Source organism: Crocuta crocuta, unplaced genomic scaffold (genome assembly GCF_008692635.1).
Source record: "Crocuta crocuta isolate KB4526 unplaced genomic scaffold, BGI_CrCroc_1.0 scaffold50, whole genome shotgun sequence".
NCBI lineage: Eukaryota > Metazoa > Chordata > Mammalia > Carnivora > Hyaenidae > Crocuta > Crocuta crocuta.
Genome location: NW_027527428.1, coordinates 7292088 through 7316872, shown reverse-complemented (window position 1 = coordinate 7316872; position 24785 = coordinate 7292088). Strand labels below are relative to the sequence as shown.

At 60.6% G+C, this 24785-nt stretch overlaps 7 protein-coding genes across 13 annotated transcripts in view; 4 read left to right on the top strand and 3 right to left on the bottom strand.

Annotated features, from left to right (window-relative positions):
- The window catches only part of HGS (hepatocyte growth factor-regulated tyrosine kinase substrate), a 14592-nt gene extending 13651 nt beyond the window's left edge, over positions 1 to 941 (bottom strand). The window contains exons 1-2 of the mRNA XM_077756479.1: positions 918 to 941; positions 4 to 138 (exon numbers count right to left, since the gene is read on the bottom strand). Coding sequence (XP_077612605.1) covers positions 4 to 138; positions 918 to 941 — 159 coding nt within the window. The remainder of the gene's footprint in view (positions 1 to 3; positions 139 to 917) is intronic.
- Positions 275 to 2403, top strand: ARL16 (ARF like GTPase 16). Of its 3 annotated transcripts, none has more exons than XM_077755506.1 (4): positions 275 to 391; positions 874 to 987; positions 1522 to 1637; positions 1802 to 2403. In XM_077755506.1, exons 2-4 carry the CDS (start codon positions 940 to 942, stop codon positions 1971 to 1973), a joined length of 336 nt encoding a protein of 111 aa, XP_077611632.1. In that variant the 5' UTR covers positions 275 to 391; positions 874 to 939; the 3' UTR covers positions 1974 to 2403. The 3 variants fall into 3 exon arrangements, with proteins under 3 accessions (XP_077611632.1, XP_077611647.1, XP_077611638.1); XM_077755512.1 differs by lacking the exon at positions 275 to 391 and adding an exon at positions 404 to 569; XM_077755521.1 differs by lacking the exon at positions 874 to 987.
- CCDC137 (coiled-coil domain containing 137) lies at positions 2398 to 8549 on the bottom strand. 4 transcript variants are annotated; one of them, XM_077755472.1, is made up of 6 exons: positions 8173 to 8549; positions 6670 to 6892; positions 5578 to 5972; positions 5403 to 5485; positions 5221 to 5300; positions 4963 to 5050 (listed from the first exon to the last, which is right to left on the bottom strand). In XM_077755472.1, the coding sequence occupies exons 1-5, from the start codon at positions 8228 to 8230 to the stop codon at positions 5256 to 5258; spliced, it is 804 nt and encodes a 267-aa protein (XP_077611598.1). In that variant the 5' UTR covers positions 8231 to 8549; the 3' UTR covers positions 4963 to 5050; positions 5221 to 5255. The 4 variants fall into 4 exon arrangements, with proteins under 4 accessions (XP_077611620.1, XP_077611598.1, XP_077611603.1 ...); XM_077755477.1 differs by having other exon boundaries at positions 5614 to 5972; XM_077755487.1 differs by having other exon boundaries at positions 6670 to 6887; positions 8173 to 8233.
- A 411-nt stretch (positions 8550 to 8960) lies between these two features.
- On the top strand, positions 8961 to 9757 carry OXLD1 (oxidoreductase like domain containing 1; the record flags this gene model as incomplete). Its single annotated transcript, XM_077756474.1, has 2 exons — positions 8961 to 9041; positions 9162 to 9757. Coding segments are annotated over 2 exons (501 nt in total), but the record flags the coding sequence as incomplete, so codon positions are not given.
- A 2262-nt stretch (positions 9758 to 12019) lies between these two features.
- Positions 12020 to 15043, top strand: PDE6G (phosphodiesterase 6G). The gene is made up of 4 exons (XM_077755531.1): positions 12020 to 12077; positions 13358 to 13643; positions 14048 to 14088; positions 14478 to 15043. The coding sequence occupies exons 2-4, from the start codon at positions 13498 to 13500 to the stop codon at positions 14552 to 14554; spliced, it is 264 nt and encodes an 87-aa protein (XP_077611657.1). The 5' UTR covers positions 12020 to 12077; positions 13358 to 13497; the 3' UTR covers positions 14555 to 15043.
- Positions 15044 to 16120: 1077 nt separating this feature from the next.
- TSPAN10 (tetraspanin 10) lies at positions 16121 to 19549 on the bottom strand. The gene is made up of 3 exons (XM_077756470.1): positions 19514 to 19549; positions 17546 to 18120; positions 16121 to 16490 (listed from the first exon to the last, which is right to left on the bottom strand). Exons 1-3 carry the CDS (start codon positions 19547 to 19549, stop codon positions 16121 to 16123), a joined length of 981 nt encoding a protein of 326 aa, XP_077612596.1.
- A 1813-nt stretch (positions 19550 to 21362) lies between these two features.
- Positions 21363 to 24785, top strand: part of NPLOC4 (NPL4 homolog, ubiquitin recognition factor) — a 60484-nt gene continuing 57061 nt past the window's right edge. For both annotated transcript variants that reach the window (XM_077755462.1, XM_077755458.1), the window contains exon 1: positions 21363 to 21395. In XM_077755462.1, coding sequence (XP_077611588.1) covers positions 21378 to 21395 — 18 coding nt within the window. In that variant the 5' untranslated portion in view covers positions 21363 to 21377. The remainder of the gene's footprint in view (positions 21396 to 24785) is intronic.

Genomic DNA, 24785 nt, shown 5'->3' with positions numbered 1-24785 from the left:
AACCGGCGCGCCCCCGACTTCCGCTTCCGCCTTTTCCCCGGGCGCGCGCACGCGCGCGTCGCCGGGCCGGGCCGCGGGCCGCGAGGAGGCGGGCTTTTTGGCTCTCCCCAGAGGCTGCGCCGATTGGGCGGCTCCAGGCTGAGCGCCGCGAACCAATGAAGAGCTTGGGCGTGAGACCTATCCAATGAAAGCGGGGTGGAGGGCGGGACTTGCCGAGTTACGGGTGCCAGGTGGAGCCGGGGAGCGCGATGTGTCTTCTCCTNTTTCCCGGGCGGGGTCCGGCAGCCGCCGTCCTTCCGCGTCTGGCTCTTGGGATCCTTGACCGCGCGCACAGCTGAGCTCCGGGGATGGGAAGGGCGACCTGGGCGATGCTCCCCCGACGCGGCCCACGGTAGGCACCCGCCGTCTCGGGGTTAGGACAAGCGGGTACCCTTCGCGGTTTGCAAAGTGCTGTGGGCTGTTCTAAGCGGCTGCTGGAGTCCGGCCGGTCCGTGTGTCAAACCCAACCCTCGGGAGGTGAGGGGTGTCCTGGGAAGGAGACTGCATACTGGGACCCAGCTGCAGGGGAGGTGGGTGAGTGACAGCACCCCCCCAGCCGCCCGCCCCGCCCCACTCTTGAGAGGGCTTTCTCTGGTCGCCGCAGAGGGCGAATCCCCCTGATGGGTGTGGGTGCTGCGGCCACAGCCAGCTCTGAGGGTTAGGGCAGTGGACCCTCGAAACCAATTTAGTCTTCCTTGCGTTGGGTTGTGCTTTAGGGACTGAGCCCTTGACAAGTGGCGTTTTGGGGGTAGATCACAATATAGAGAGCTGCCAGCCAGGAGTTCCCAGTGGGAAGGCGCTTGTGTCCTTTGTGCATCTCGAGTTTTCCCACAGGTGGGCACCAACCTCACTGACATCGTCCTCCAGAGAAAGGTTACCATCCGGGAGCTGGGAGGGTGCATGGGCCCCATCTGGTCCAGCTACTTTGGAAACTGCCATTCTCTGCTGGTAGGTTGCAATCCTTTGCGCCTCTCTTAAGCGTTGTCTGGTGCTGGGCCTCGTGCTGCACCGGCTGGAGTTGGGGTTCCTGAGCAATTAGGTGAAGTCAAGGAAACGTGACCCAGCTTCGAGTTGCTTCCTTTTCGGAATCCAGCTTGAGCCCTAAGTGCATCTGTGTCAGGGCTGACATAAAAGCTCTCGCGAGGTTTGCTGAGAGGAGTGTTTATTCTCTGCCTCGTTCCTCTGGGTGTGTTTTTATGTTTGTGTTTGAGTCCCGATCTTAGCAAGGCCTGTGCCCCAAATCCCAGGACCCTTCCTGGGAGAACTGATGGCCACATGACTAGAGGGATCTCCATAGATGAAAACAAGTGACATCAGGTCCCTCTCACGCAAGTCGTTTCCTCTACTTCCGCTGTCCCCCAAATCCTTTGTTTGAAAGTCATTTTGCTCTCCCTGAGCCAGGTCTTGCTGCCCCAGGGAGAGGATTTGGGGAAGACTGTCTCCTTCACGGGGTGGCCCTGTTTCCGTTTTCTTCCTCCCCAGTTCATGATGGACGCCGCTAACCCCACTCAGCTGTCTGCATCCTGCGTGCAACTTCTGGGTCTCCTTTCCGCAGAACAACTCGCGGAGGCATCGGTCTTGATCCTCTTCAATAAGATGTACGGTCCTGTCCTCCCGGAGGAGTGCACGGCCGGGAGTCCCGGGAGGAGCTCCCTTGCAGTGGAGCCAGGAGGGTGGCTCATGGCTTGGGGGCAGGGGTACCGTGGGGGTTGGGGTGGGCTTGTGGGCAGCCTGCCTTGACAGGGCGCTCCTTCTGCCCTAGTGACCTGCCCTGTTACATGACCGTAGAGGAGATGAAGTCCCTGATCAGGCTCCCAGACATCATTGCCTGTGCCAAGCAGAACATCACCATAGCAGAAATCAGTGCCCAGAAGGGCACTGGCTTATCAGAGGTGCTGCGCTGGCTCCGGGACACCCACAGAACGGACAGATGACTACCAGGAGGAGAGCCGTGGCCAGCAGCTCGGGGCAGGAGGCAGAGAGTGGCAGCGCTTGGCCTCCAGCCCTCTGTTCTCATTACAGACAGGATGACCCAATGTGAGCCTAGGAGATGCGCTCCTGTCCTGAGTCGCAGTGAGGGGTAAACTGGCCTCTGAACGACGAGACTGTCTCCAGGGCTGGGAGAAGCCGGCCTGCGGGGTGGCTGAGTGTCCTGTGCCATGCTGGGACCGTGCCACTGGGGTGCGTGCCCCACCCATCAGGAAAGCGGCTCTACTTTCCTGAGCTGTCCAGACTGCCTGGGACCACAGACTCGCTCTGTGGGCTGTGGTACAAACTGTACCCATTGAGTTTCTGATGTGCCGGCGACACGGCCTCCACTGTATGAGGCCGTTGTCTTAGGAAGAACCAAGTCTGGAGTCCAAATGAGAAGTGTTTTTATTCGTTTGGTAAACGTTGGTCACACTGAGGGGTGCATAGGACTCCCGTGGGCTGGCGAGCATGGGGGGGTGAGGGGGCACTGTGCTCAGTTGAGGGGGCTCATGGGGGACACCTACTGACGGGGGTGTTCACGTCCTGGAGCCCCCGCCACAAAGTCACCACAGACCTGTGGCTGAAGACACCTTACGCTGACTGCTCTGGAGGCCAGAGCTGGAATCGGTCAGCAGGGCCAGGGGCTCTGAGGGAGGCATTCTTTGCTTCCCTTCTGGCTTCTAGCAGTTGCTGGGAACTCTTGCTGTAACTTGGCTCATCACTCACAGAACTCGAACGCCTGCCTGTCTTCACGTGGCTGTTGCTCCTTATGGGGACACCTGTCACTAGATTTAGGACCCACCCCAAATCCAGATGACCTCGTCTTGAGATCTGTCGTTACGTGCGCAAAGACCCTTTTCTTAAATAAGGTCACGTTTGCATGTTCCCCGGGTCGTGGGGAGCCCTCGCTTTAGGGCTGCTGTCCGGCCAGCTGCGGTTGGCTAAGACCCCTCTACTCCTGGGCGCAGTTGTGAGTTTTCCCCAAATGCCTTTCTCCATCTCAGCTGGCAGCAGAGGCTGGTCGGCCACAAAGGGACGCCAGGCACCTGCTGTCTAGCTTCCCACGTGCAGGGCACAGACCCAGGGCTTCCGCCTGCACGTGGCTTACCCCTGGCCCCTGTTGGTGTGTTCACTTGGGGGTTGGAAGTGCCTCAAAAAGGCTCTTGCACAGACAGCAGGGCAACTTGGGCTTGAGTCTCTCCCCACCCCCACCCCCTGGAAGTGACAAACCCCGCAGCCCTCCTCTCGGGGAAGGGCACCACCACCCAGGAGTCCCGCCAAGCAGCTGTAGGTACAGGTGGTCTCCAGCCCGTGGGTGGAGTCCTGGTAGATGTCACGGGCAAGTGGCCTGCAGGGTGAATGGGCTCTCCTTACACCCCCCACCTTCAGAAAACTCCGTGCACTCAGGAGACTTTGTTCTGTCTCTAGGGGTGACCCCAGTGTGTGCACCATCTCTGAGGGGTGCCTCCGACTCAGGGTCCAGGTCTGAGATTTGGGCCTGGCGATCTCTCATGGTAAAGCCGGCCTGGGCAAGTTGGGGACCCTGACAGGCCTGAGGACAGCTGACGTGGGAACTCGGTTTTGAAAGGCAAATTTCCTTCAACCACAACCTGCTTCCACCTTCCTGCTTTTGTGCCGTGCTTGGCAAGGAGCCCAGGGACACAGGTGTTTCTCAGGGACTGTGTTCACCCCTGCTCCTGCCTGCCCCCTGCAATCTGGGGGGACCCTGCTCACCCCATGCAAGGGACAGGCCCCCACCACCCACAAACACACTCCTAAGATGGTAGCAGGCCTGATCTCAAATACGGCTTCAACGCAAAAGTTCCGGATTTGAAATAAACGTAAAGGACACAAACTCGGGGAGGGGCAAAAAGGACCCACATGTGCACACTCCCCACTGTGCAGGGCCACCCTGGCCAAGGCGGGGATGGTACCTCCGAGCTGTCCCGGCCCAGCTCTGCCAGCCAGAGGCTCCTGAGCCGGTGAGCCCGAGGGAGGAGCCAGGGGCCCTCGCAGGGACGAGAGCAGGACTCCTCCCCTTCAAGCTTCCACCTCTGACCTCCGGGAGCCCTGGAGTCTTCCCGCCCCGCACCCCCAGTCCTGCGGCCGGCTCCCTCCTTCGGCTGGAATTCTGCAGCCTCTTCAGCCACGAGAAAGTCGTGGGGTCAGGGTCCTGTGCTTGCCGTCAAGCTGCTTCAGACCTGCTCTTCTCTCCCTAGAGACCTTGAGGACACAAGGAACAAACCTGGAACCAGCTCGGTGTGGGGGTGGCACCGGTCTCCCAGGCATGGGGGTGTGGCCTCAGGGACAAGGCGCCAGGAGCGGGGCCAGGTGGCCGAGGCACTGAGCCCGCCCCCACCTGGTCTGTGCGGCGCTGTTGAGCCCAACGGAGCCTGAGGTACCGGCTTGGCTGGCCAAGCCTGCAGTGTCTATGATTAATGGGTGCTTAAGGGCAGGATTACGGGCCGGGCCCTCCCCGAAATGGCCGTGGGGGGCCTCAGGCTGGACCTGTGTGTTCAGAACAAAGCTGTGTGCGACGCCACGTTCAAGGGAATGATGCCAGGGATGCCCGACTGGCTACATCCCAATCAGGTGCTAGCCTGTCTGTGGGGACTTGGGACAGTGTCCTGTGGCAGATGGCCCAGCAGACGGTCAGTCACGAAAGAGCCGTCTCAGGGGAGGAAAAACGAGAGAGCAAAGACCTGGAGCCCCGTTCTGCACTCGGGAGCTGGTACGTGGGCGCCTGGGAGTCCCGGCGTGGTCCAGGGGCCGTCTACCCGCCCTCCCCGGCCACACTGCGGAGGCCCCGGTCTTGCCATCACAGACACGTCTCTGCCTTCTTCCTGGAAGCGGGGCGTGGCGAATCCAGTGGCCGTGGTGACTGAGCTGCCTGCCGCTGCCGCTTGAGCGCCCTGTAGGCCTGCACAGCCCGCTCCCGCTCCTCCCCAACGATCCGCTGTCGGGCCAGTGACGTGGTCGGAGGCTGGGACACACCACCAGGGCTCAGAAGCCTCCTCAGCATCAGCGATTTCTTCCCAGGCTAAAGGACAGAGATGGAAGTTGAGGCACAGGTTTGGGAAGGAGGGGAAAGGACAAAGGGCCCACGCTGGTCCAACTGCCGTATGCCCAGTGAGGGTGTGGCACTCCGTCCTCAGGCCGCGGAGCAGGCCGCGCTGGGGCACGTGCAGGGCGACCCCCGCCCCTGCTCACCTGGCCCCTGCTTGTGCTCATCCTGGGCCGGGCGGTCAGCTCTGGGGGCTGCAGGGCGACCTCGCCGAAGTGCACCGTGTCTGGAGGGGCAGAGGAGCACAGGTGAGGCCTCGGCCTCCACCCGCTGACCCCGCGAAGGCTGCGGTGCCCGAGGCCGACACAGTTGCTGCTGGAACAGCTACCTCGGAGCAGCTCCTGCTCGAGCCTTTCTGCGGCCTTTTCCTCCCTTCTCTGCCGGACTTTATCCAGCCGCCGTTGCTGGAACCTGGGGAAGAAAGCACGATGCCGTTCAGACTCCCAAACTCTCATCTCGCTGCAGAGCTCACCCCTGCCTGGGAGGGGTGCCCCAGAGCGGACCCCAGCGAGCTGCTGCCGTGTCTCCCAGCCGCACACCAGACAGGGCTCCCAACGGCAGGCGCCCAGAGTTCCAAGTCAGCGGTTCTCGGTGGGGGCAGCGGTGCGCCCACGGCACGTCTGACGAGGTCCAGAGGTGGTCCGGGTTGTCACAATGGGGCGGGGCGCTCCTGGCACCCACCTCGGGTGCTCCCACCCTCTGCCGCACAGAACGGCCCCGAGTATCAGCCGTGCAACCGCATCTCCAGGGTCTCGCAGAGCAGTCCCGTGTTGAGGGCATCTCCGCGGCTCCAGGCGCTGCACGAGACAGGTTCCCTGGGATGGTCTTCCGGTCACCTGACCTGACTGCCAGCTCCAAGAGCACGCAGACCGCCCCAGGCTCACAGCTGGCGAGGGAGCTGCGGAGGGAAGCCCGGGCTGCTCACCTCAAAAGCTGCAGCTACGGCAGAAACAGTTCAAATAGCTCTTATTTGTGGAAACCACGCCCCAGCTCCTGCCGCAGGCCCCGGGAGGTGGCACATGGCTTCCTTCCCAGACTTGAGGGCTGGGGGGCAGGGGAGCCCCAGCTGGCAGCGGGCTCCCCCATCACCCGATGCTGCCCGAACCCCCGCTGGAGATGCTGGTGTCCTTACTTTACGGACGAGGCGCCAGGGCTGAGAGAAGCCGCAGAGCTGGTGCGTACGGCACAGCCAAAGGCTCTCAGAGAGGACGCAGCACCTGCCAGCCAGAGGCAGGGGACCCCGAAGCTGCGTGGAACCCCGACACATAGTACCGATCCCCGGCGGGGCAGGCATGGGCCCCAGTGGCCAGCAAGCCTTCCTGAGGGAGCATCGAGCCTCATCTTTTTTCCACCTCCCCACTGCAGCTGGCCAGGGGGGACAGCTGGCCCTTCACCTCACCTGGCTCTTGGGCCCTCTTGATGCTTTTCCAGAGAAAGGCAAAGACAAAGGCCTTCAGGGGCTCCCTGAACCCCCAAGGTTAAGAGATTTGGTGTAGAGAAACCAACTGACTGGCCTTTCACTTCTCTCTGTGCTCCCTGTTCGGCTACTGCAGGAGACGGTCTGGGACCCCAGCCCCTACCCCGCCCCCACTCACGCTTTCTTCCTCTCCGATTTCTCCTTCTTGGGAGCCAGCTGCACCTCAGGTTGCCGGGCCGCCTGGTTCTTGCTGAGGAAGAGCACGTGCTGGGTCTCCTGCTCCATACGCTGGATGTAGGCCCTGTCAGACTCCCACTTCCTCTGCTTAAACTTGGGGACAGCGATGTCTGGCTCTACTCCCTTTGCTTCCTTCTCCAACATCTTTCTGAAGGCCACCTGAGCTGAGGACAGAGGGGGGTGTGGCATGAGGGACAGGAGGGAGATGGTGCCAGGCTGGCTGCACATGCTCGTTACCCTGCCCAAGGCCATGGGGAAGGGAGAGCAGACCCAGTGGGAGTGGCCCAACCACGGTAGCTGAAGAGGAGTCAGGAAGCCCAGCTCGGGCGCCCGTGCGGACGGGGCCCAAAAGCCCACCACTCCCCACATGTCCACCACAGCTTGGGTGAAAAACAAAACAGGAAGTAACCTAAATGTCTCTCAAAACATGGCTAGTTGAGTAAGCACCCCACGTTCGCGTGAAGACTTTATCTCACACATCCAGGATGGTAAGCAAGGCAGAGAATGAACGTGTAGCTTTTCCACCGTAAGCACGTGTGAACGTGCAGAGCATCTCTCTTGGAAAGGCATCCGAGAAGACAAACAGTGCTTTTCTCTTAAAGAGTGACAGCAGGATTCAGAGACAGAGCCAGGCTATGCCGTACGTCATACCTTTCAGAACCGCTTGACATACCCTGCATGTGAGCGTGTATCTCTTAAATAACCAAAAACAAGTGCTAGCTCAATAGAGCACAGTTCAAAGTGTGCCATCTGCCACCGGGGCCAGTGTGCCTCCTCCAATCCCCCCCTCCGGTGCCTCTTTCACGTTCTCTTTGGCAGTCACATAACCCCCACCGATAACCGGGGGATTTACAAAGAAATTATAAAAGAGCACTGCTGCAAAATCAATCTCANCCATATGCCCTGAGTGCTATTTCTGGCAGAGGCTGACAGGTGGACACCCAGCCTGGCCTTGGGTGAGGGTTGAAAATGTAAGTTTCTCCGGGGGGTCTGAGAAATTCTCTCCTTAACCTCCGGAAAACATCCACTTCTCTCCACCATCCTTTCTGCGCTCCGGTCCAAGAAACTGCCATTTCTCACTGGCAGGAGCTTCACTGGCCTGTCTCTGTCCACTCCCTCAGTTGTTACAGTGTTTTCTTCTCAAAGTAAATCAGAACCCTCCATTCCGTCTGAAGGATCTCCACTCCTTCGGGGGGGAGGGGAGTCCACAATCCTTACAAGAAGCCCCATGGGGTTTTTCTGGAGCCTCATCTGAAACCGCACTACCACCTGCTGCCAACCACCTCTTGGCCCCGGTGACACCAGCCTTTGGTTGGTGCCCACACGTTCCTGCAGCCTCATCAAACCACGGGGTCTTGGCAGGCTTCTTCTGCCTGAATCATCATATGTGGATTCAAACACACAAAGCTTTGTTGCTGCCACCCAGCATGGGCCTGCACGTTACCTTCTTTCTTTCTCTTCTTGTTACTGATGGGATTTTTCATCTCCTGGCGGCTTCTCATAATCTCTCGGAGCCGGAAAGGGATTTCTTGGTCGTCCTGGTTCTTGGGCTTGCAATTTACTTTCTTTTTTTCTTTGCTGGGAGCGAGAACAGGAGAGTAAGACGCAGCTTAAGCTCGGCATAAGCAGAACAGAGAAACTGAAGCAGGGCCTGGGACGGGAACTTCGCAGGCCACCCTGGGGTGCGTGCCAGGCAAGGAGGCAGGGCTCTCGCAGGACGCTGGGGTGAGGGCCGCTCCCAGAGCCCCAGGAGGGCTCCTCGACCCTGGCCTCCTCCAGGGTAGCAAACACGGCACCTCGGCGGGTGGGCAGCGCCTCCACGCTGGAGNCGGGGAGGGCTGCCCTGCGCTGGGCCCGCGGTGCCCCTTGCGCGCCCGCTGTGAGCGAGCCCTTTGGGGAAGCGAACAGGGAGCTGATGCTCCTTACAAGTTAGAGGTGGTGAAGCAGAGTCGGGGCCGCGTCGGTCGGTGCTGAGGGCCCCGGAGACAGTGGGGGGGGGAACCCGTGCCCGGGGCTGGGGCCAGAGAACGCGGGGGGCTGGGGAGCAAACAGGGTGAAGGGCGGCGCCCGCAGTCAGGATGGGGGAAGGGCCGAGACGCGGCCGCGCTGGTTGGAGAGGGAATAGCTGCTGTGTGGCCCCCGCTCGCAGGCGCACCCCGCCCCCATTCTGCCAAAGGAGCAGAGCCTTCTTAGCTGGGGTGCCGACGTACCCCGCGCCACCGTGTGCTGTGACGCGACCCAGCGCCTGCCCCTGAACCCAGCGTTTCTCAGGAGGCGTGTGTTATCCTAACAGAGAGGAAACTGAGGCTCGAGGTGGAGTGACTTGTCTTAAGGTCTCATGGGAAACGAGCGGTGAAGCCGCGAGTGCCGGGAGGCCGAAATTCCCCTGGAGCCGGGGGCAGGCAAGGCCTTACCAGCCTCTGTCTCCTCTAGGGGCCACGGCGACTCTCCAGCTGGGGCTGGTGCCGAAGGCTTCCTGGAGGCAGCAGCAGTCTTCACAGGCACCGTGCTTGGCTCCAGGCCCGGCGAGGCCACGGGGAGTTGGAGAAGGACCACGTGGAGGTGGGCTCTCAGTGCGGTGCAGAGGGCGCCGGGCGGCACAAGTCCTCCGTGCCTGGCGGGGCCCCCTCGGAACCCCCATCTCCCCCGCCCCCCGGGCTCGAGCCCCCCACAAGCTGCTGCATGAGCGGCTGCCCCAACTGCGTGTGGGTGGAGTACGCGGAGGCGCTGCTGCAGCGCCACCGGGACGGCGGGGCTCGGGCGCTGGCCGCCCTGGAAGAGCACGTGGCAGACGAGAACCTCAAGGCCTTCCTCAGGATGGAGATCCGGCTCCGAGCGAGGTGTGGACGCTGAGCCCGCTTGCCCAGCACCCGCATCCAGACGGGCCCCAGCCCGGCAGCTCCCTCCTCCCCGGGAAGCAACACGGAGCTTTATTCGTGGCCCTCCAGGAGGCGGGTGTCAGACAGGAGTAGGGAGGCTGATTTACTGACTTCACCTGAGAATAAATGCGTTCTGTGTGGCGCTGAGCCGGGAGGCTTCTGTGTTGTCGTCTGTAGGGCTTATGTCGCGTTGTCCCAGAAAGATGGTACAGGTTGCTGTTGAACGTTCATCGAGAGCCTCCAGCTGTCACCAACCCGCGAGGGTGACGGAAGCTCCACTGCTTTGAATGATCATGTGACAGTGACCCCAGGAGCCCCCTTCCCGGCACCCCAGAAGTCCCGCCCCGAGGTCAGCTCTGGCTACTCTCAGTGCTGCAGCAGGGGAGGGCCGTCCGCCCCCACGAAGCTGCGGGTGGCCAGGCCCCCGGGGCACGTGAGCGCCCGCAGGCGGCCTGGGAAGGGCCTCTTTCTCCCACCTGCAGGGATCCTTGGGGAGACACCCAGTCACCAGCCCACGGGGCCTGAGCCGGCAGCCCTTCCAGCCCACTGAGCCACGGATCGAGGCGATTGGCCAGGGCTTCTGCCCTATGATCAGCCTCCAGGCACCGGCCTCGTCGTTGGCCGCAGACCTGGCTGCTGGACCATCCAGCCCAGGTGGGACTTTGTCATAGGGCCCTCGCTGCCCATGCCCACCTCCTGCTCGCCCCCGACATGGAAAGTGTCCCGCCTTCTCTCCCTCCCCCAGCACGTCATGTGCTGGTGCCAGTAGCCTGGACAAGATGGGGCTTAAAGGGATGTATGCCTGTTTTATCTCTTCTCGTTTAAAGAAAAAGCTAAGATTGTACTAGAATTTCATGAGCGCTTTGAGCTATCAGCTCAAAGGCCTTCCCAGGTGGGGGCTTTAATGGAAAGCTAGTGTGTCACATCGAGGCGTGTGGGCCAGTAAGATGCCCGTGGCTGGGGCTGTCTTTCTGAACAGCTGAGTGCCCTCCAAAAACAGGGTTTGGGTTGGTCAGAGAAACCTGATTTATGGCGACACGTTTATTAGGCTATATCTCAGAGCATCTAATTTAACCGCATTCTCATACAGATTCAGAAACAGCCCAGGAAGAGAACAGTTTTCCCCGGAGACAGCAGCACAGCAAAGCCTGGTGGGCTCTGAGCCTCCCTGAAGGGGTGGCTTATCTCAGAGACAGAGGTTTTCTTATTTTTCTCAACAACTCAGATTTATGGGGCACATGGTGGCTGTCAGTTAAGGGTCTGATGCTTGGTTTTGGCTCAGGTTATAATCTCATGGCCTGTGGGATCAAGCCCCACGTCAGCATCGGTGCTGACAGTACAGAGCCTGCTTGGGATTCTCCCTCTCTCCCTCTGCTCCTCCCCTGCTCTCTCTCAAAATAAATTTTTAAAAAATTTTAAAAGTTCAGATTTATGAGGTTTTGTATATGTGCTCGCGTATGCGTGTATGTACACATTGAGCGCACGCTACTAAATTGGTCTCGCTTTGGGGCTCCACAGCCCTAACGAAGGCCTGTGCAGCGTGAGACATCCCCGTTGAGAAGTCCCTGGCATGGCCCGTGGCAGCGAGGCAGGCGTCTCCTCCACGAGGGAGGAACGTGGCAGTCACGGGGGCCAGTGCAGCACTGCCACTGGGCTTGCTGGGACGCGTGCAGGGCAGATCTCGTCTTCGTTCATTTCCCAGCTACTCCTTCACCATCTGTGACGTGTCTGGCTCTGGGCTAGACACTGGGGTCCCGTAGAAATGTCTGCCCCACTCCACCGTCACGTGGAAGGCAGAGGTGAACACAAGCGTTATTCAGATGAACAACTACGTAAGCGTGGTGAAGGAGAGTCCCAGCTGCCATGACTTCCTGTGAAATGTGCATTCTGGTCTAGCCTGAGGGGTCACCCTAAGGAGGGGAGAGCTCTGGAGAGGGAGCTAGGGGACAGGTGCAGAATACACCAGCGAAGGGGGCAGAGGTGCAAAGATCCTGGGGTAGAAGGGGTGAGAGCATGGAGAGCAAGAGGGAGGGATAAAGGTGAAGTCAAAGAGGCGGATAGTGCCCAGACTACACAGGACTTTGGGGACTGTGAAGGCAGGTTCTTTACAAGTCAGAGGATGGACGGTGGGAGAGATCCAGGACAACAGCCAGTGTCGTCTTCACTTCAGAGACGACCAGCTTCCGGAGAAAGTCCTGCCCCTTCCCAGCTCTTTGTGATCGCACCTCGTATCCCTGGTCCTGACCCCATCCCTGGCTCATCCCTTGGGGCCCAGACCACACCCAAGCCCCTTCCCTCCTCTCCCTGAGTCCTTCGCCCTTCCGAGTGGCCCTGACAATCTCATCAGTGTGGTGTCAGGGAACAGTCCTAATCGGCTTAGCCAGAGGCGGGATAAATTTCCAGCCTGCAGCCTGCTGAGGGAGGCCTGGCCACGCACACCCGTGGCCCCCTGAGACCTGCCGAGTGAGTGGTGAGTAGTGACTTTCCTGGTTGCCTTTCTTGGTGGCCGCTTACCCAAGGGGGTTGGTGGGGACCTGCCCCGAGGGTGGCGAGCTGGCGGGCTTTTCACCACCGCATTGAGGACCGGGTCTGCGGGGGCCTGCCTGCCGGCCTGTTTAGAGACGTTACGCAGCCAATCGTGTTCAGCTCCCCCGTACCGAACGGTGGTGGCAGGCAGTCCTGAGGCTGGCAGTGGTCTGGGGACCTTGGGCCGCACACTCCCAGCCACCTTGAGTGGGCATCAGCCACAGGCTGGGCGGGGGCCGGGGCAGCTGGGAGAGCTTGGACAGCGGCTTCCACCAGGCCAGCGTCTGATTGTAGGCAGCAGTTCGGTCTGGGTCCAGGCCGCACGTGGCCTGGGACTGGGGAAAGGGTCTGGCTGTGAGGAGTGGGCATCACGGGGTCTGAGCAGCCAGGGCCACCAGGGCCGCCGCCGCCCACCCTGGACCCCGTGCCCGTCCTCTCGGCACAGAGGCTGAATCTTAGGCAGGAAAGGTCCACGGTGGGGTCTGCCTGGTACCAGGCGCCCACCCCCACCACGCAGCCTTCCCAGCGGGGGGGGCCGTCCGGCCTGCCCTGCGGCTCAGTCTCAGCCCTGCCGCTCTAGCAGGCCATGGCAGCGGCTCAAGGCTGGATTCAGGCTCCGCAGCCACGATACCAGGGGTTGGCCCCAAGGGGTGGTGCCTGAGCTCCTATCCGTGTCATGTGCTTAGCCCCAGAAGCTTCCAGGCTCCCAGTGGCCCCGAGAGATTAGAGTCTCCCCCTGGTGCTAATAGGCTTAGGGGAAGCCAAGTTGCCCTTGAGCAGGGTCAGAGGGGCTTAGGGCATCCCGGGAGAGGTCCTGGGGGAGGGGCAGAGAGGCGGTCACCCTACGCAGTGGGCTCAGGGACACCAGCAGGTGACACTGGTGCCCAGAGCAGGTCCTAAGCACGGTGAGTGGGCAGAGGTGGGGGTGGGGCGGAAACTTCTACCAGTTGAGGGAGGAAGCCACAGGGGGCAGGGGGGAGGGTTGCACCACTGAGCTCTGGGCTTGTCCTGAGACAGGCCCCTCCCTGGCCAGCACCCTGCCCTCCCTTTCTCGGTCATTCTTCATTGACACTGTTCTGAGACAGAGTGTCCCCACCCACCCGAGGGGGTGTACCCGGAGGGCCACCCAGGACTCTCACTCCCTCTGCCTGACCCCAGCTGGAGCCCCGCCTAGAGATGAGAGGGGGCTGCCCTCAGGGTCATGCTCAGGATCTTGTGTTTCAGGATTCCCTGTGTGTTTCTGGGTGAGACCTGCAAGGGAGCTGACTGGGACGCCCCCCGCCCCCAGCCTGCTGTGCCCCCAGCCCTCAGCGTGAGGAAGCCTAGAAGCCAGAGGTCTCCGTGGGGTCTCCACCATCCTGGCCATGAACCTGGAGCCACCCAAGGCCGAGATTCGGTCAGCCACCAGGGTGATTGGGGGGCCTGTCACTCCCAGGAAAGGACCCCCCAAATTTAAGCAGCGGCAAACCAGGCAGTTCAAGAGCAAGCCCCCCAAGAAAGGCGTCCAAGGGTGAGCAAGGCCTGGGGACGGGCTGGCCCCAGGCTGCGCAGGAAGGAGGTGGGGCCCCACTTCGAGGGGGTGCTCAGCCGTTCTGTCGTCCTGTCCTGGCTGAGGGCGGTCCCATTGTCCTAACGGGGTGGGGTGGTTCCCAGCAGCCTGAGGGTCCCCCTCAGCGTGGGGGGCGGGAGGGCTCGGGGGCGCCTATCACCTTTCACCTGTTACTGCCAAATGGGTCTGGAGACTAAGCTCACTGCCACCCAGGGACTCAGCCACAGCCCACCCACCGCGTGCGTCCCTGCACACACTCAGCCAAGGCACGCTGGGCAACACAGGGGCTGCGGTCAAGTGCATGAGCACCCCCCACCCCCACTCCTCTCCTCCTGGCCCCTGGCCCTGACCACTCTGTCCTGTAGGTTTGGGGACGACATCCCTGGAATGGAAGGCCTGGGAACAGGTATGACGGCCGCCAGGGTCTTCCCAGCCCCCCCCGGCCCCCATCTGTGGGCTCCTGCCCCATCCCTCCTCTCCTTCCTCGGGCAGAAGCTTACCTAGGGGCCTGCCCAAGCCTGCCCTTCGTTCTCTGTCCCATTCGGTGGGTTACCGTGGACTCGGAGGGGCCGGAAAGGCACAGGGCCACGGGGAGCTCCCGCTGTCGCCTCTCTCCTCCGGGCCTGCTGCACCCACCGTCTCCACTTGACACCCTCGGGCTGGCGTTGCCCCAGGGGGAGGGCTTTGCATGCAGGACTTCTGCGCTCACCACGTGGGGCGGGACCACAGGGCCCTGAGGGGATGGTGGCTCTGGGGACCATGACCCTCCTGGTCCCACTGTCCCTTCTCCCGCAGACATTACGGTCATCTGCCCATGGGAGGCCTTCAACCACCTGGAGCTGCACGAACTGGCCCAGTACGGCATCATCTAGCGCCGGAGCCTGTCCCGGAGCCCCAGGGCCGGGCCCCCCCGCTGCCCACTCGCGCTCCCGCTCAGGATTCCCGTGAGGAAGCCCATCCCCCTGAGGGTGTCCCGATTGTCCAGTTTGTGTTTGGAGACCCTGGCAAGGTGACAGCCTTGGGCCCCTAGACGCTAGTTACCAGAAGCCCATCATCTCCCTATAGGACACCTCGGGGCCGGTCAGGCCCTGCTTAACTTCCACAAGCCCACAGACCTTCTTTTAGGTCTGGAAAGCTAGGGCGGGGGCTCCGAGAAACGTCCCTCACCCCTGACCCTGTCCTGCTGTCTGGCGTTGAGGACAAGCCCCCCTCGCCAGTCCTTCCCAGCTGGTGCCCTTGGGTTGCGGGGGGGCTCCTGGCGGCATCAGCAAGAGAGCAGCACCCGTCCAAGCCCATCACACCAGCAGGAAACTTGACATTTCCACCACGGCCCGTGCTTGCTGTCCCTGTCGCAAAATAAAGTCAGCATGCCTCCACTCGCTCGTCCAGAGTGTGTGGTGTGGGCAGGGCCCGAGGGCGTGGGTCTCCAGTGGGAGCGCACGGGTGCAGCTGCGGGGCGGCAGGGGCCTGGCGGGGCTGAGGGGAAGGAAGCCCACGAGACGCTGAGGCCGGGCCATGGCCGCTGGGGGTATGCGCCGCAGGGCCAGACAGGCTGGGGGTGGCGGCGTGCGTGCCAGCTGCTGGAGCCACCTTGCCAAGGAAAGCTGGACAAACGCGCACCCGTGACCCTGCAGCTCCGGCCCTGACACCGCACCCGGGGGAAGTGGGCGCACCTGCACACACCTGTGTGAAACTGTCCCCAGCAGCAGTCAGCATCCGGAAGCCACCCAAGTGTGTGTCAGCAGGGGCCAGCTGTGTTTGTGGGCTCTGCGCACATAGCACGGTGCAGACGTGATTCTTGGGAAGGGCCCTCTGTGGTCCCGTTAATGTGAAAACCAGAAGAAACCAGAGTAACGAAAGCGATGTGCGATCAGGGTGCCTGCAGGGAGGCGGCAGAGGAGGCGGCTGCGGCCTCCTGACCTGGAGGTCCACCACGATGGATTGGAAAGGGCGAGGTGACCCCAGAGCGGGGCAGGTGCCAGGCTGTGGTGAGAGAGTGAGGCTTTGGGGATGGGCCTCAGGGCTGGGAGGTCAGGGGTCATAGGTGGCAGCCTAGGCAGAGCCTCGGAGGCAGGCTCAGAGTCGAGGTCAGAGGCAGGGCTCGGAGGTGGGCATCAGAGGTGCTCGGAGGTGGAGGTTGGCGTTGGGGGCTTGGCAGCGGGATTTCATCCGGTCCCTGTACCCCACACTCCCCCCGCCTGCCAGGTGGCTCTGGCTTGCGTCCCCGCAGGAGACAGACGCTGGCCAGCAGCACCCACCAGGCTCAGCTTACACTCAGGTCACAGTGGTGTTTGTGAGGGAGCAGGCAGCGCCCGACTCCGTGGTCGAGATCAAGAGCCCCTGAAAATTGTGATATCGGGAGGTGATAGGGCCTGACGGAACCGGGAAGGAGGCGGACGTGCCTTGCCTACCCTGCCCCCAGGGGTCATCCTGGGCTGTCAGCCCTGAGCCCGTGTGGCAGGGGTCGGCGGAGAAGCCCCCCGGCCCTGCAGCTCTGGGGTGCCCACCGCCGCCCGGCGCACAGCCAGGGCCTTCACCAGCTGGTTGGCCAACAGGAGCTCCGCCCCTTGAACTGCCACAACCACGATCATGTAGGCACCCGTGGCCCGGACTGTGCCGCGTAGCCACCGCCGGAGAGGAGGGCCGCAGCCCTGCAGATGCACCACCGCCCGAGCCGCGTCCTCATCCAGGCGCAGGGCTCCTGAGCCACACTGCTTGTTGACAGAGGCTGCATCCCCACCGGGGTGGATGCAGCAGGAGGCGGGGAGGCTGCAGGCCTGGCCCCCCGGGGAGCTGCAGTTGAAGTCCCTGTAAGGGCACACCTGGGCGTCAGTGTGGGGCGCGCACCCGCACCCCTGCAGACCTGCGCACACACAGCACCCAGGTTTCTGTAACTTCCCCCAGCGTGTGGTAGCCCTGCGTACGTGCAGGCACACGTAAAATCTTGGCTGGAAGGGACGTATTTGGTGAGAGGTTTGACGGGGAGACAAGCACGTGATGAGGGAGGGCTGCTGAGTTGGTCTGAGCAGGCGGGACTGGGGGGGCAGGTGGGCGGAAGCCTGGCGGTGGGTCACGATGGGGAGTGAGGGGCAGTGACAAGGGGGGCGGCTTGGGAGGAGCTGGGGGGGCCGGAGGAAGTTGCTCTCCTCACAGCACCCCCGCCCCCCGGGCAGCCCCAAGCGTCCCCAGCCTTTGACGGGGTCCAGGGCCCTGTGCCCGCAGGCCCGTCCCCCTCACAGGCCCAGGCACACCTCCTGGAAGCGTGGGCCTTACTAAGGCAAGGACTCAACCAGCAGGATAGGTGGCAGCACGACCCCACAGGGGCCCGCCACTAATCCGAAGCCCACGAGCGGGCCCACCCACGTGGACACTTCTGGAACGCCTGGCATGTCTGAGTGACTGCTGGCTACAGACGGCCGGTTTCCAAGTCTCTGTATGACTCCGTCCTCCGTGGTCAGTTGTCCTCAAGCAGAGTGTGAAAACCACACTACGCTGGGTTCCTAAGTCCACGACGCTTCACCGGACCCGCGCACAGTGACGCGCACGCACGTACACGCACACGTACACATGGACACTCACACACGGATGTGGGCGTGCACCCACTGTCGAGGGAGAACTGTGGAGTCCAGAGCCGTGTCCCAAGTAACCTGAAGGTTGTTTTCATTGGACACTGAGATGTCCTGTATGATGACCTTCACAAAAACACCCCCATGACAGAGCAGGAACACAGCCTGAGAGTGTACACGTACACGTGTGTGTGTACATGGGAGCGTGTGCGAGTGAGCGTGCCCACGCGAGCCAGTGCGTGGCCTGGCCTGCTGGCCGCTGGGGGCCCCTCCCCCCCTGGGGGCCCCGGGACTCACAGGTTCCACATCCAGTCCCGATAGGAAGACGCCCCGCAGCATTGTAGCCCAAGCTGGACCTGGTCAATGAGGAAGTGCAGGTCTGGGTCGCGCTGGTAGTGGGTGATGGCCGCCCACAGGGCGCGCTCCAGGCCGTCCTGCAGCGGGCCCCAGAGGGCTGCCAGCAGGGCACCCACCACGGCCTCCAGCAGCAGGAAGGCGATGAGGCCCCCCAAGAAGCAGCGGAGCAGAAAAGCGTTCTCACACAGGGCACCCAGGCAGCCCGCCAGGCTCACCGCACTGACCGCCAGCCCCCCCAGCACCAGTCCCAGCAGGGGGTCCTCGGGCAGGGCCTCCCCCCAGCCGCTCCCCAGAGACCCCTTGACGGCCAAGCCCCAGAGCCCGATGGCCAGGGCCAGCAGACCCAACAGAGAGAAGAGGAAGTTGAACAGGAAGGTCAGGCACTTCAGGCAGCTGATGCCCCAGGGCAGGGAGGAGGCCGGGTCTCCCCCAGGGCCTGCCCTCCAGACCCGGTCCTCTCGGGGTGCGGGACCTGGACGGCTTGAGGTGAGCGGCCCCTCCTGGCACCCGGTGTCCTGCAGGAATGAACAGGGAGACTCCACCAGCGCGACGTGATAACCAACAGGGAGCAGCCCCCTCCTCGTGGTGGGGGTCGGAGGCCGGCAGCGGGAAAGGCTGGACAGCGCATGGAGAGCCGGAGGCTCAGACACCCTCGGTCGCCAGGGACACGGGAGCCCCCGGGCTGGTCCTGCTCAGCTGGGCGGCAGGGGGGACGGTAAGGGCCCCCCTCCTTTCGAACAAGGGCTGGCTGCACGCTGCCCGTTAGCCGTCCAGACAGCAAGGCAATCCAGGGAAGTGGGTGTGGTGCTGGGCCCGCAGCTATAGGAGACAGGCTCCCAGGGCAGCACGAAGGGTGGCCAGGGGACCAGGGCTCTGTGGCAGGACACTCAGCCAGGCTCTGGGGCACTGACCGGGCCGAGTGTGGGTGGTCAGGAAGTGCTGACCCGTCCCTTTCCCCGGGTCTCCCACAGAGGGGCAGCTCATGGATCCTGAGGTTCAGAGAAGCGGCTAAGTCTGTCCCACGCCTCCCCTTAACGGACAATCTCAGTGTCACGTCTGCCTGCCCGACCCTGACCTTCTCCACCTGCAGGCGGGTGCTCTCTGCCTGCGGGGGGAGAGGGACAGCCTGCCCTTGGAGTCTGGGGGCGGAGTTAGGAAGCTGCAGCTCCCACGCCTACGCAGGGCTCCCATTCCAAACCAGTTTACCAGGAAGAAGCTGTCCTCCACCCCACCCCACCCCCGACGTCTGACTGCATCAAAGCCTCATCCATTATGAACTTGGAGCAGAGGAAAGGAGAACTGTTTATCAGCCCTGACACCCCAACAGTCAGTAGGAGCAAAGGGGCAGGCTGCTGGNGTGCTGGGGGTGCTGGGGGGTGCTGGGGCTGCCGGAGGCCATAGGCATGGTCCAAGAAGTCATCCTGCAGCTCCAAGGCCAGCTAGGAGGCACGCTGGCCTTCAGCCCCTCCTACACCCTGAGCCAGAGGTTGCTGTCCAGACCCACGGGGGGAGGGGCAGCAGGGGGGTAAGAAGGCCAAGAGGCTGGAGGGAGCAGTCACCGGAGGAGGTGGATGAGCAGGACAGGAGGGAGGCCCCGAAGGCCCCAGTGGGCACTGTCGCCTGGGTGTGTGCCTTTCCCAGAGCACGGACGCAGCCAGCACCACATCAAACACAAGGGCAAGAACAGGAAGCATTTCGGAGCTGGAGCAAGGTGCGGGGTGAGGGTACCGTGCCTGATCCGCAAACCCTCCACCCTAATCTAGCTCCTCATGGCTGTGCCCCTATTGACTGGCCCCAGCACACAGCAAGGCTCAGGGCTGGGGGCACCCAGCCTGAGGTCCTCCCAAGAGCCTTCCGGGGTGGAGAGATCTCCAATCCGGGGCAGAGTCCAACAGGGCACTGGCTTACCTGGGCCAGCAGGGGGCTCCTTTCCCCCTCCTCCATTCTCCAGCGGGACAGGTGCGCTGGGCCCCTGCCTGGCCTCTCCAGCTGGGACACAGAGCTGGCGCTGTGTCCTCGGCCGCTCCGTGAGCTGGGCAGTCCAGGGCCGGCTGAGCTGTGAGCTGAACCAGGGTGCCACAGTCATGACCAGATCATGTGAGGCATCACACTTTAGGGCTTAAGACACCCTCTGCTTGTTAAGACGCAGACTCTCTGTGGATTCCCTGAGGCTCTGTGCGGGCGTGATGTGGGTGGGGTGCCACCTCGTGGCCACCGCTGCAGGCCCCGCGTGGGCCTCGGCCTAGCAGGCCCTCTCCGCCGGCCCACCCAGGAAACCCGACCCGCGAACTGGTTCCCAGAAACAGTCCTGGGAGGCCTGCCCGCAGCTAAGTGCCAGGGTGGCTTCCCATTTGTTCGCTGCAAGAATGAGCCGGCATCCACTGGCCAGACCGCATCCCTCCTGGTTTTGAGGTACTTGGGCTCCCCGCCCCCTCTGACTTTGTCTTCTCAGGGGCAGGACCGTGTTCACCATCTCCATTGAGACTGGGAGGGCCCGGGCCACGCGACTGCTGTGCGGACAGGGTGTTCGAGGCCTTCTGGCCCTATACCCCCTGGCCTCTCTCCCTGGCCTGGATGGCAGTGGGAGGGAGGGCTCAGAGCAGATCCCCACCCACTACCAATGCTTTGAGAACACGGGCGCATAACTCTCCATGCCTCCCTCCATCCCTCGTGATGTGTGAGCTTATGATATGAATGTGAGTCGCTGGCTTGTGGGGATCTCTGGAAGTTGGGGGCACATGCATGTTTCCGCGGCAGGAGAAGGGGGGCCTCCTTCCAGGCAAGTATGCCACATGCCCAGGTGTCCCTATCTTCTCTGGTGTTTCTTGGCTGCTTTTGTTTGACATCCAAGCCCCAGCTCCCCGCCCCCCCGCCCCCCCAACAGTCCAGCCACATGGCTGCTTGCTGGCTCCCAACAGCCCACACTCATGTGCCCTTGACCTTTGCCGCCTCTTGAAATCTCCTTCCTGTGTCCAGTTCCAGACCACATCCTGCCCAGCAAGCAGAGGTTTCCCCTTACTGGGCTTTTGGGGGGCACTTTTCACTTCTAATGTGCTCGATTTTGCTTTGTTTTGTTCTGAGTTCTGGGTTCATGTTGCCACGCAACCACTACGCAGCTGAGCCGTCTACATCCTGACCTGTAGGATCACGAGGTGAGCAAGTGGCTGAAGCCGCTAAGCTTTGGAAGAGTTCGTTTCACCCCATTATCGTCCCCACAGATTTACGATAGCTATAATTCTATGACAGATACCTGGGGCCAGAGATCACTGATACATGTCAGGGGTGGGGCTCTGGTGATTCAGCAGTGGAAACCCTGTCAAGCCCTAGTCAGCAGGAAGAGGCAGTCGTAACGTAAGCAAATAGATACGTGAATATATGTGATTTTATATGGTCGTCAGAGTTATGAAGCCAGGAAAGGAGGGGAAGAGTTGGGGGAAGGGGTGCCGTCTTCTGTAAGGTGGTCAGGGAGAGCCTCACTGTCAGGTGTCTGGCTCCCAGCTATGTCCTGAACTGAAAACAGGGGCTCAAACAAATACACATACATGCATATTCACAGAAACATTATTTGCAATCGCCCAAAGGGGGAAACTTCCCAGGGGGCCATCAGTGAAGAACGGATAATCCAGGTGCGCTCTATCCACCCAAAGGAACGTTACTCAGCTGTGGGAAGGAACAGAGCCCCGACCCCTGCTACGACACGGACGGACTTTGGAAACATCACACAGGGAAAGAAGCCGGACACAAGAGTCCACACACTGTAGGATTCCATCGTATGAAATACTCAGAACAGGTAAATCCGTAAGGACGGAACGAAGATCGGTGTCTGCCAGGGGCTGGGGAGGCGAACAGGGGCTGCTGCTGAATGGGGCGGGGTTTCCCTCTGCGGGTGCTGGTGATGTGTGGGAACCACACAGGCCATGGTTGTACCACATTTTGAAAGCACTAAATGCCACTGAATTGTTCACTCTAAAATGGTTAACAACATGTTAAAGAATTTCATCTTTATTTCATCATATTTGAGAGAGAGAGAGAGAGAAGGAATGAAGGAGAAGGATAGAGGGAGAGAGAATCTTAAGTAGGCCCCACACTCAGCATGGAGCTTGATGTGGCTCGATCCCATGACCCTGGGTCATGACCCGTGCTGAAATCAAGACCCTGATGCTCAACCAACTGAGCCACCCTGGAGCCCTGAATTTCACCTTAATTTATTTAACTTTATTTTTTATTACTTTGCCCACCAGCATATTTTTTAAAGGTTTATTTATTTTTGACAGAAAGAGAGGGACACAGCACAAGAGGGGGAGGGGCAGAGAGAGAGGGAGACACAGAATCCGAAGCAGGTTCCAGGCTCTGAGATGTCAGCACAGAGCAGGACCTGGGGCTCAATCGCACAGACCATGAGATCATGACCTGAGCCGAAGTCGGGCGCTTAACTGACTGAGCCCCCCAGGCGCCCTACTATCCTAATTAATAATAAAAAAAAAAAGAAGTCAAGAAGAAGAGGAGGAGGAGGGATGCGGGGAGGGGACAGAAACAAGGCTGATGGACGCGCCAGGGGAGTCCCCTCGGAGGGAGATGGGTGTTGGGTGAAAGAGCATCACATCCTGACTCACACTCTGAAAAGCGCTGCTTGGGTCATGGTGCGGCAGGTGGAAGTTCGGGGCAAAGCTGCAGATTCGATCTGGGGCCATCCAGAGTCCACTCACCTCTTCCTCAAAGTGACAAGCTGAGGCCTCGTCAATGACAGCACTCCGCTCCAAACGAGGCTCTCTGGCGGGGGGTGGGGGTGGGGCACGGCAATCACCTCTCTGGCTCCATCTCACTTCTGTCCGGATATTGGGCAAACCTGAATGAAATTACAGCTACCACCTCTGTTATGGGCTGAATTGTGTGTCCCCCAAAACCCGTATGTTGAAGTCCCAACCCCACTACCTCAGCACGTGACTTGGGGAGAGCGCCTTTAAAGAGGTGATCAACTTAAAATGAGGCCAATGTCATCGTCGTATGAAGAGGAAACGGACGCACAGAGACACCAAGGTTGCTTGAGCACAGAGGGAAGACAGCTGTCTGCCGGCGAAGGCGGGCGGCCTCAGAAGAAACCGAACTTGGTCACCTTGATCTCAGACTTCCAGCTTCCAGAACCGTGAGAAAATGGACTGAAGTTCTCCAGGCTGTGGGATTTTGTTACAGCAGCCCAAGCAAAGTGATGCGGGTACTACACAACTTCAGAGAGTCAGTGTAATAGGGGCGCCTGGGGGGGCTCAGTTGGTTAAGCATCGACTTCAGCTCAGGTCACAATCTCATGGTTTGTGAGTTCAAGACCCATGTCGGGCTCTGTGCTGACAGCTCAGAGCCTGGAGCTGCTTCGGGTTCTGCGTCTCCCTCTCTCTCTGCCTCTCCCCCACTTGCCCTCTGTCTCTCTCTCTCAAGAATAAATAAAGGTTGAAAAAAAATGTAATGAGTATATTTGGACAGAAGAGAAGCAGAAAGGTCAGAGGCCACTCTGTAAAAGAAAAAGCAGGACAGAGAATAGAAGGGTGTGCGCCGGCAGAACAGAACCCAGTGTGCTGATCTTCCGCGCAACCCATTGGCTCTTCCTGCAGAGTTTGTCTTCGACCTGGACACCTCTCGCCTTTGCTGCCACCACGCTGTCCTCTGGACCACGGCATCAGCCTCCTCACCTGTCTCCCTGCTGTCTCTTGTCCATTCAGCTCCCAGAGAATCCTTCTAAAACATAATGGAGAGCGTGCCTTCCTTACTCTCATCCCTCTGCAGGCTTCCTATCTTCTATTTAGAAGACAATTTAAAGGCCTTTCCACATCTGCCATGGTTCTTCCTGACCTAGCTCTCCCTGCCCTCACTCGGTACCCCAGCCACATTGGCTGCTTTGTTGTTCCTGGAGCACCCAGTTCTCAGGTCGCTGGACCTTTGCACATGCTTTCCCTTCATTCTATTTCGCTCTTCACTCGGATACCCGTATTGCTCACTTTACCTGGGACCTGATCACACCTCATCTCCTTAGAGAGGTCTTTGTTGACCATCTTATTTCAAATAGCCTCTGGGCATCTGGGTGGCTCAGTCCATCAAACATTCAAATCTTGACTCAGGCTCAGGTCATGATCTCACAGTTCGTGAGCTCGAGTCTCGCATCAGGCTCTGCACTGAGTGTGGAGCCTGCTTTGGATTCTCCCCCTCTCTCTCTCTCAAAATAAATAAATAAACTTAAAAAAATAAAATAGTCTCTATCACCCTCCATCCCCTCCCCTGCTTTGGTTGTCCATTGCTGGACATTGTATACCTAGATGTTGATGCCTTTACAACCTGCCTCCTGCTGGTAGACTCCACCAGCGCAGGGATCTAGATGCTCGTTTTTGCTCTATTCCCAGCATTAGCTTAGCCATGCCACACACAAAGAAGGCACTTGATAAATGATCTGTCGACAGAATGAACAAGGCGAGTTCAAATAACTGTTGAGATTGAGGTTATAGAACAGATTGTGTTGTAAACACTGATACTGGAATAGTAATAACAGAGCCGGGGAAAGTGAGAGGTGCAGATGGGGAGGAGAGGAGAGTGGCAGGCAGTCTCCTGAACTGTTCGGCACTGGGGATAAATAAACACAATCTGAAGCTGGTCCACGGGGTTCGAAAAAGACATGTTTTGGCCTCTTAGAAGTTTTCATAACTTCGCCCACAGTCACGGGCAAGGTCCGCCATGGACCTCGGAGGGTCCAGGGCAAAACGACGAGGGGGCCCTCGCTGAAAAACACGAAGGAAGAGTTACAAGCTGGTGGCAGCAAGTGCTGAGCCCAGCACGGGCCCTTCCGCGCCGGTGGGTGGCCCGTGAGGCTGGCCCTGGCGGCGTATTTTAGAATCTTACGTCTCTGTGGCGAAGAAACGTTGACCTCAAATGCAGTTTAAATTCAGTTGTTTCCCTTCCGTCGGATTCCTGGCCGTGCCTTCTTTCGTTGTCCACAGACGAAGGGGTGATGTCCCCTTGCTGAAATCATTTCTCTGTTTGCATGTGACCGGCAGGACGGCGGCATGTTATCTTCCCCAATTACAACGCAGCACGGACTGTGTCGCGGTGAGGCTCGAACTTTCCCCGCACCGCCCGCACGTCCGGGAAGCAGCGCGTCCCCGGGGCGTCCTTCCCGGGTGCGGGGCGGGGCCCGGGGCTG

Excerpts from the sequence above, each read along its gene's own strand:
- ARL16 (XM_077755506.1), top strand. The coding sequence starts at position 940 with ATGGGCCCCATCTGGTCCAGCTACTTTGGAAACTGCCATTCTCTGCTG. Across the intron at positions 988-1,521 it reads GAAACTGCCATTCTCTGCTG|TTCATGATGGACGCCGCTAA; the intron begins GTAGGTTGCAAT and ends CTTCCTCCCCAG. Across the intron at positions 1,638-1,801 it reads TTGATCCTCTTCAATAAGAT|TGACCTGCCCTGTTACATGA; the intron begins GTACGGTCCTGT and ends CTTCTGCCCTAG.
- CCDC137 (XM_077755472.1), bottom strand. The coding sequence starts at position 8,230 with ATGAGAAGCCGCCAGGAGATGAAAAATCCCATCAGTAACAAGAAGAGA. Across the intron at positions 6,893-8,172 it reads CAAGAAGAGAAAGAAAGAAG|CTCAGGTGGCCTTCAGAAAG; the intron begins GTAACGTGCAGG and ends CTCTGTCCTCAG. Across the intron at positions 5,486-5,577 it reads CACGGCAGCAGCTCGCTGGG|GTTCCAGCAACGGCGGCTGG; the intron begins GTCCGCTCTGGG and ends TTTCTTCCCCAG.
- PDE6G (XM_077755531.1), top strand. The coding sequence starts at position 13,498 with ATGAACCTGGAGCCACCCAAGGCCGAGATTCGGTCAGCCACCAGGGTG. Across the intron at positions 13,644-14,047 it reads CCCAAGAAAGGCGTCCAAGG|GTTTGGGGACGACATCCCTG; the intron begins GTGAGCAAGGCC and ends TCTGTCCTGTAG. Across the intron at positions 14,089-14,477 it reads AATGGAAGGCCTGGGAACAG|ACATTACGGTCATCTGCCCA; the intron begins GTATGACGGCCG and ends CTTCTCCCGCAG.
- TSPAN10 (XM_077756470.1), bottom strand. The coding sequence starts at position 19,549 with ATGGAGGAGGGGGAAAGGAGCCCCCTGCTGGCCCAG. Across the intron at positions 18,121-19,513 it reads GGAGCCCCCTGCTGGCCCAG|GACACCGGGTGCCAGGAGGG; the intron begins GTAAGCCAGTGC and ends TCATTCCTGCAG. Across the intron at positions 16,491-17,545 it reads CGGGACTGGATGTGGAACCT|GGACTTCAACTGCAGCTCCC; the intron begins GTGAGTCCCGGG and ends GTGCCCTTACAG.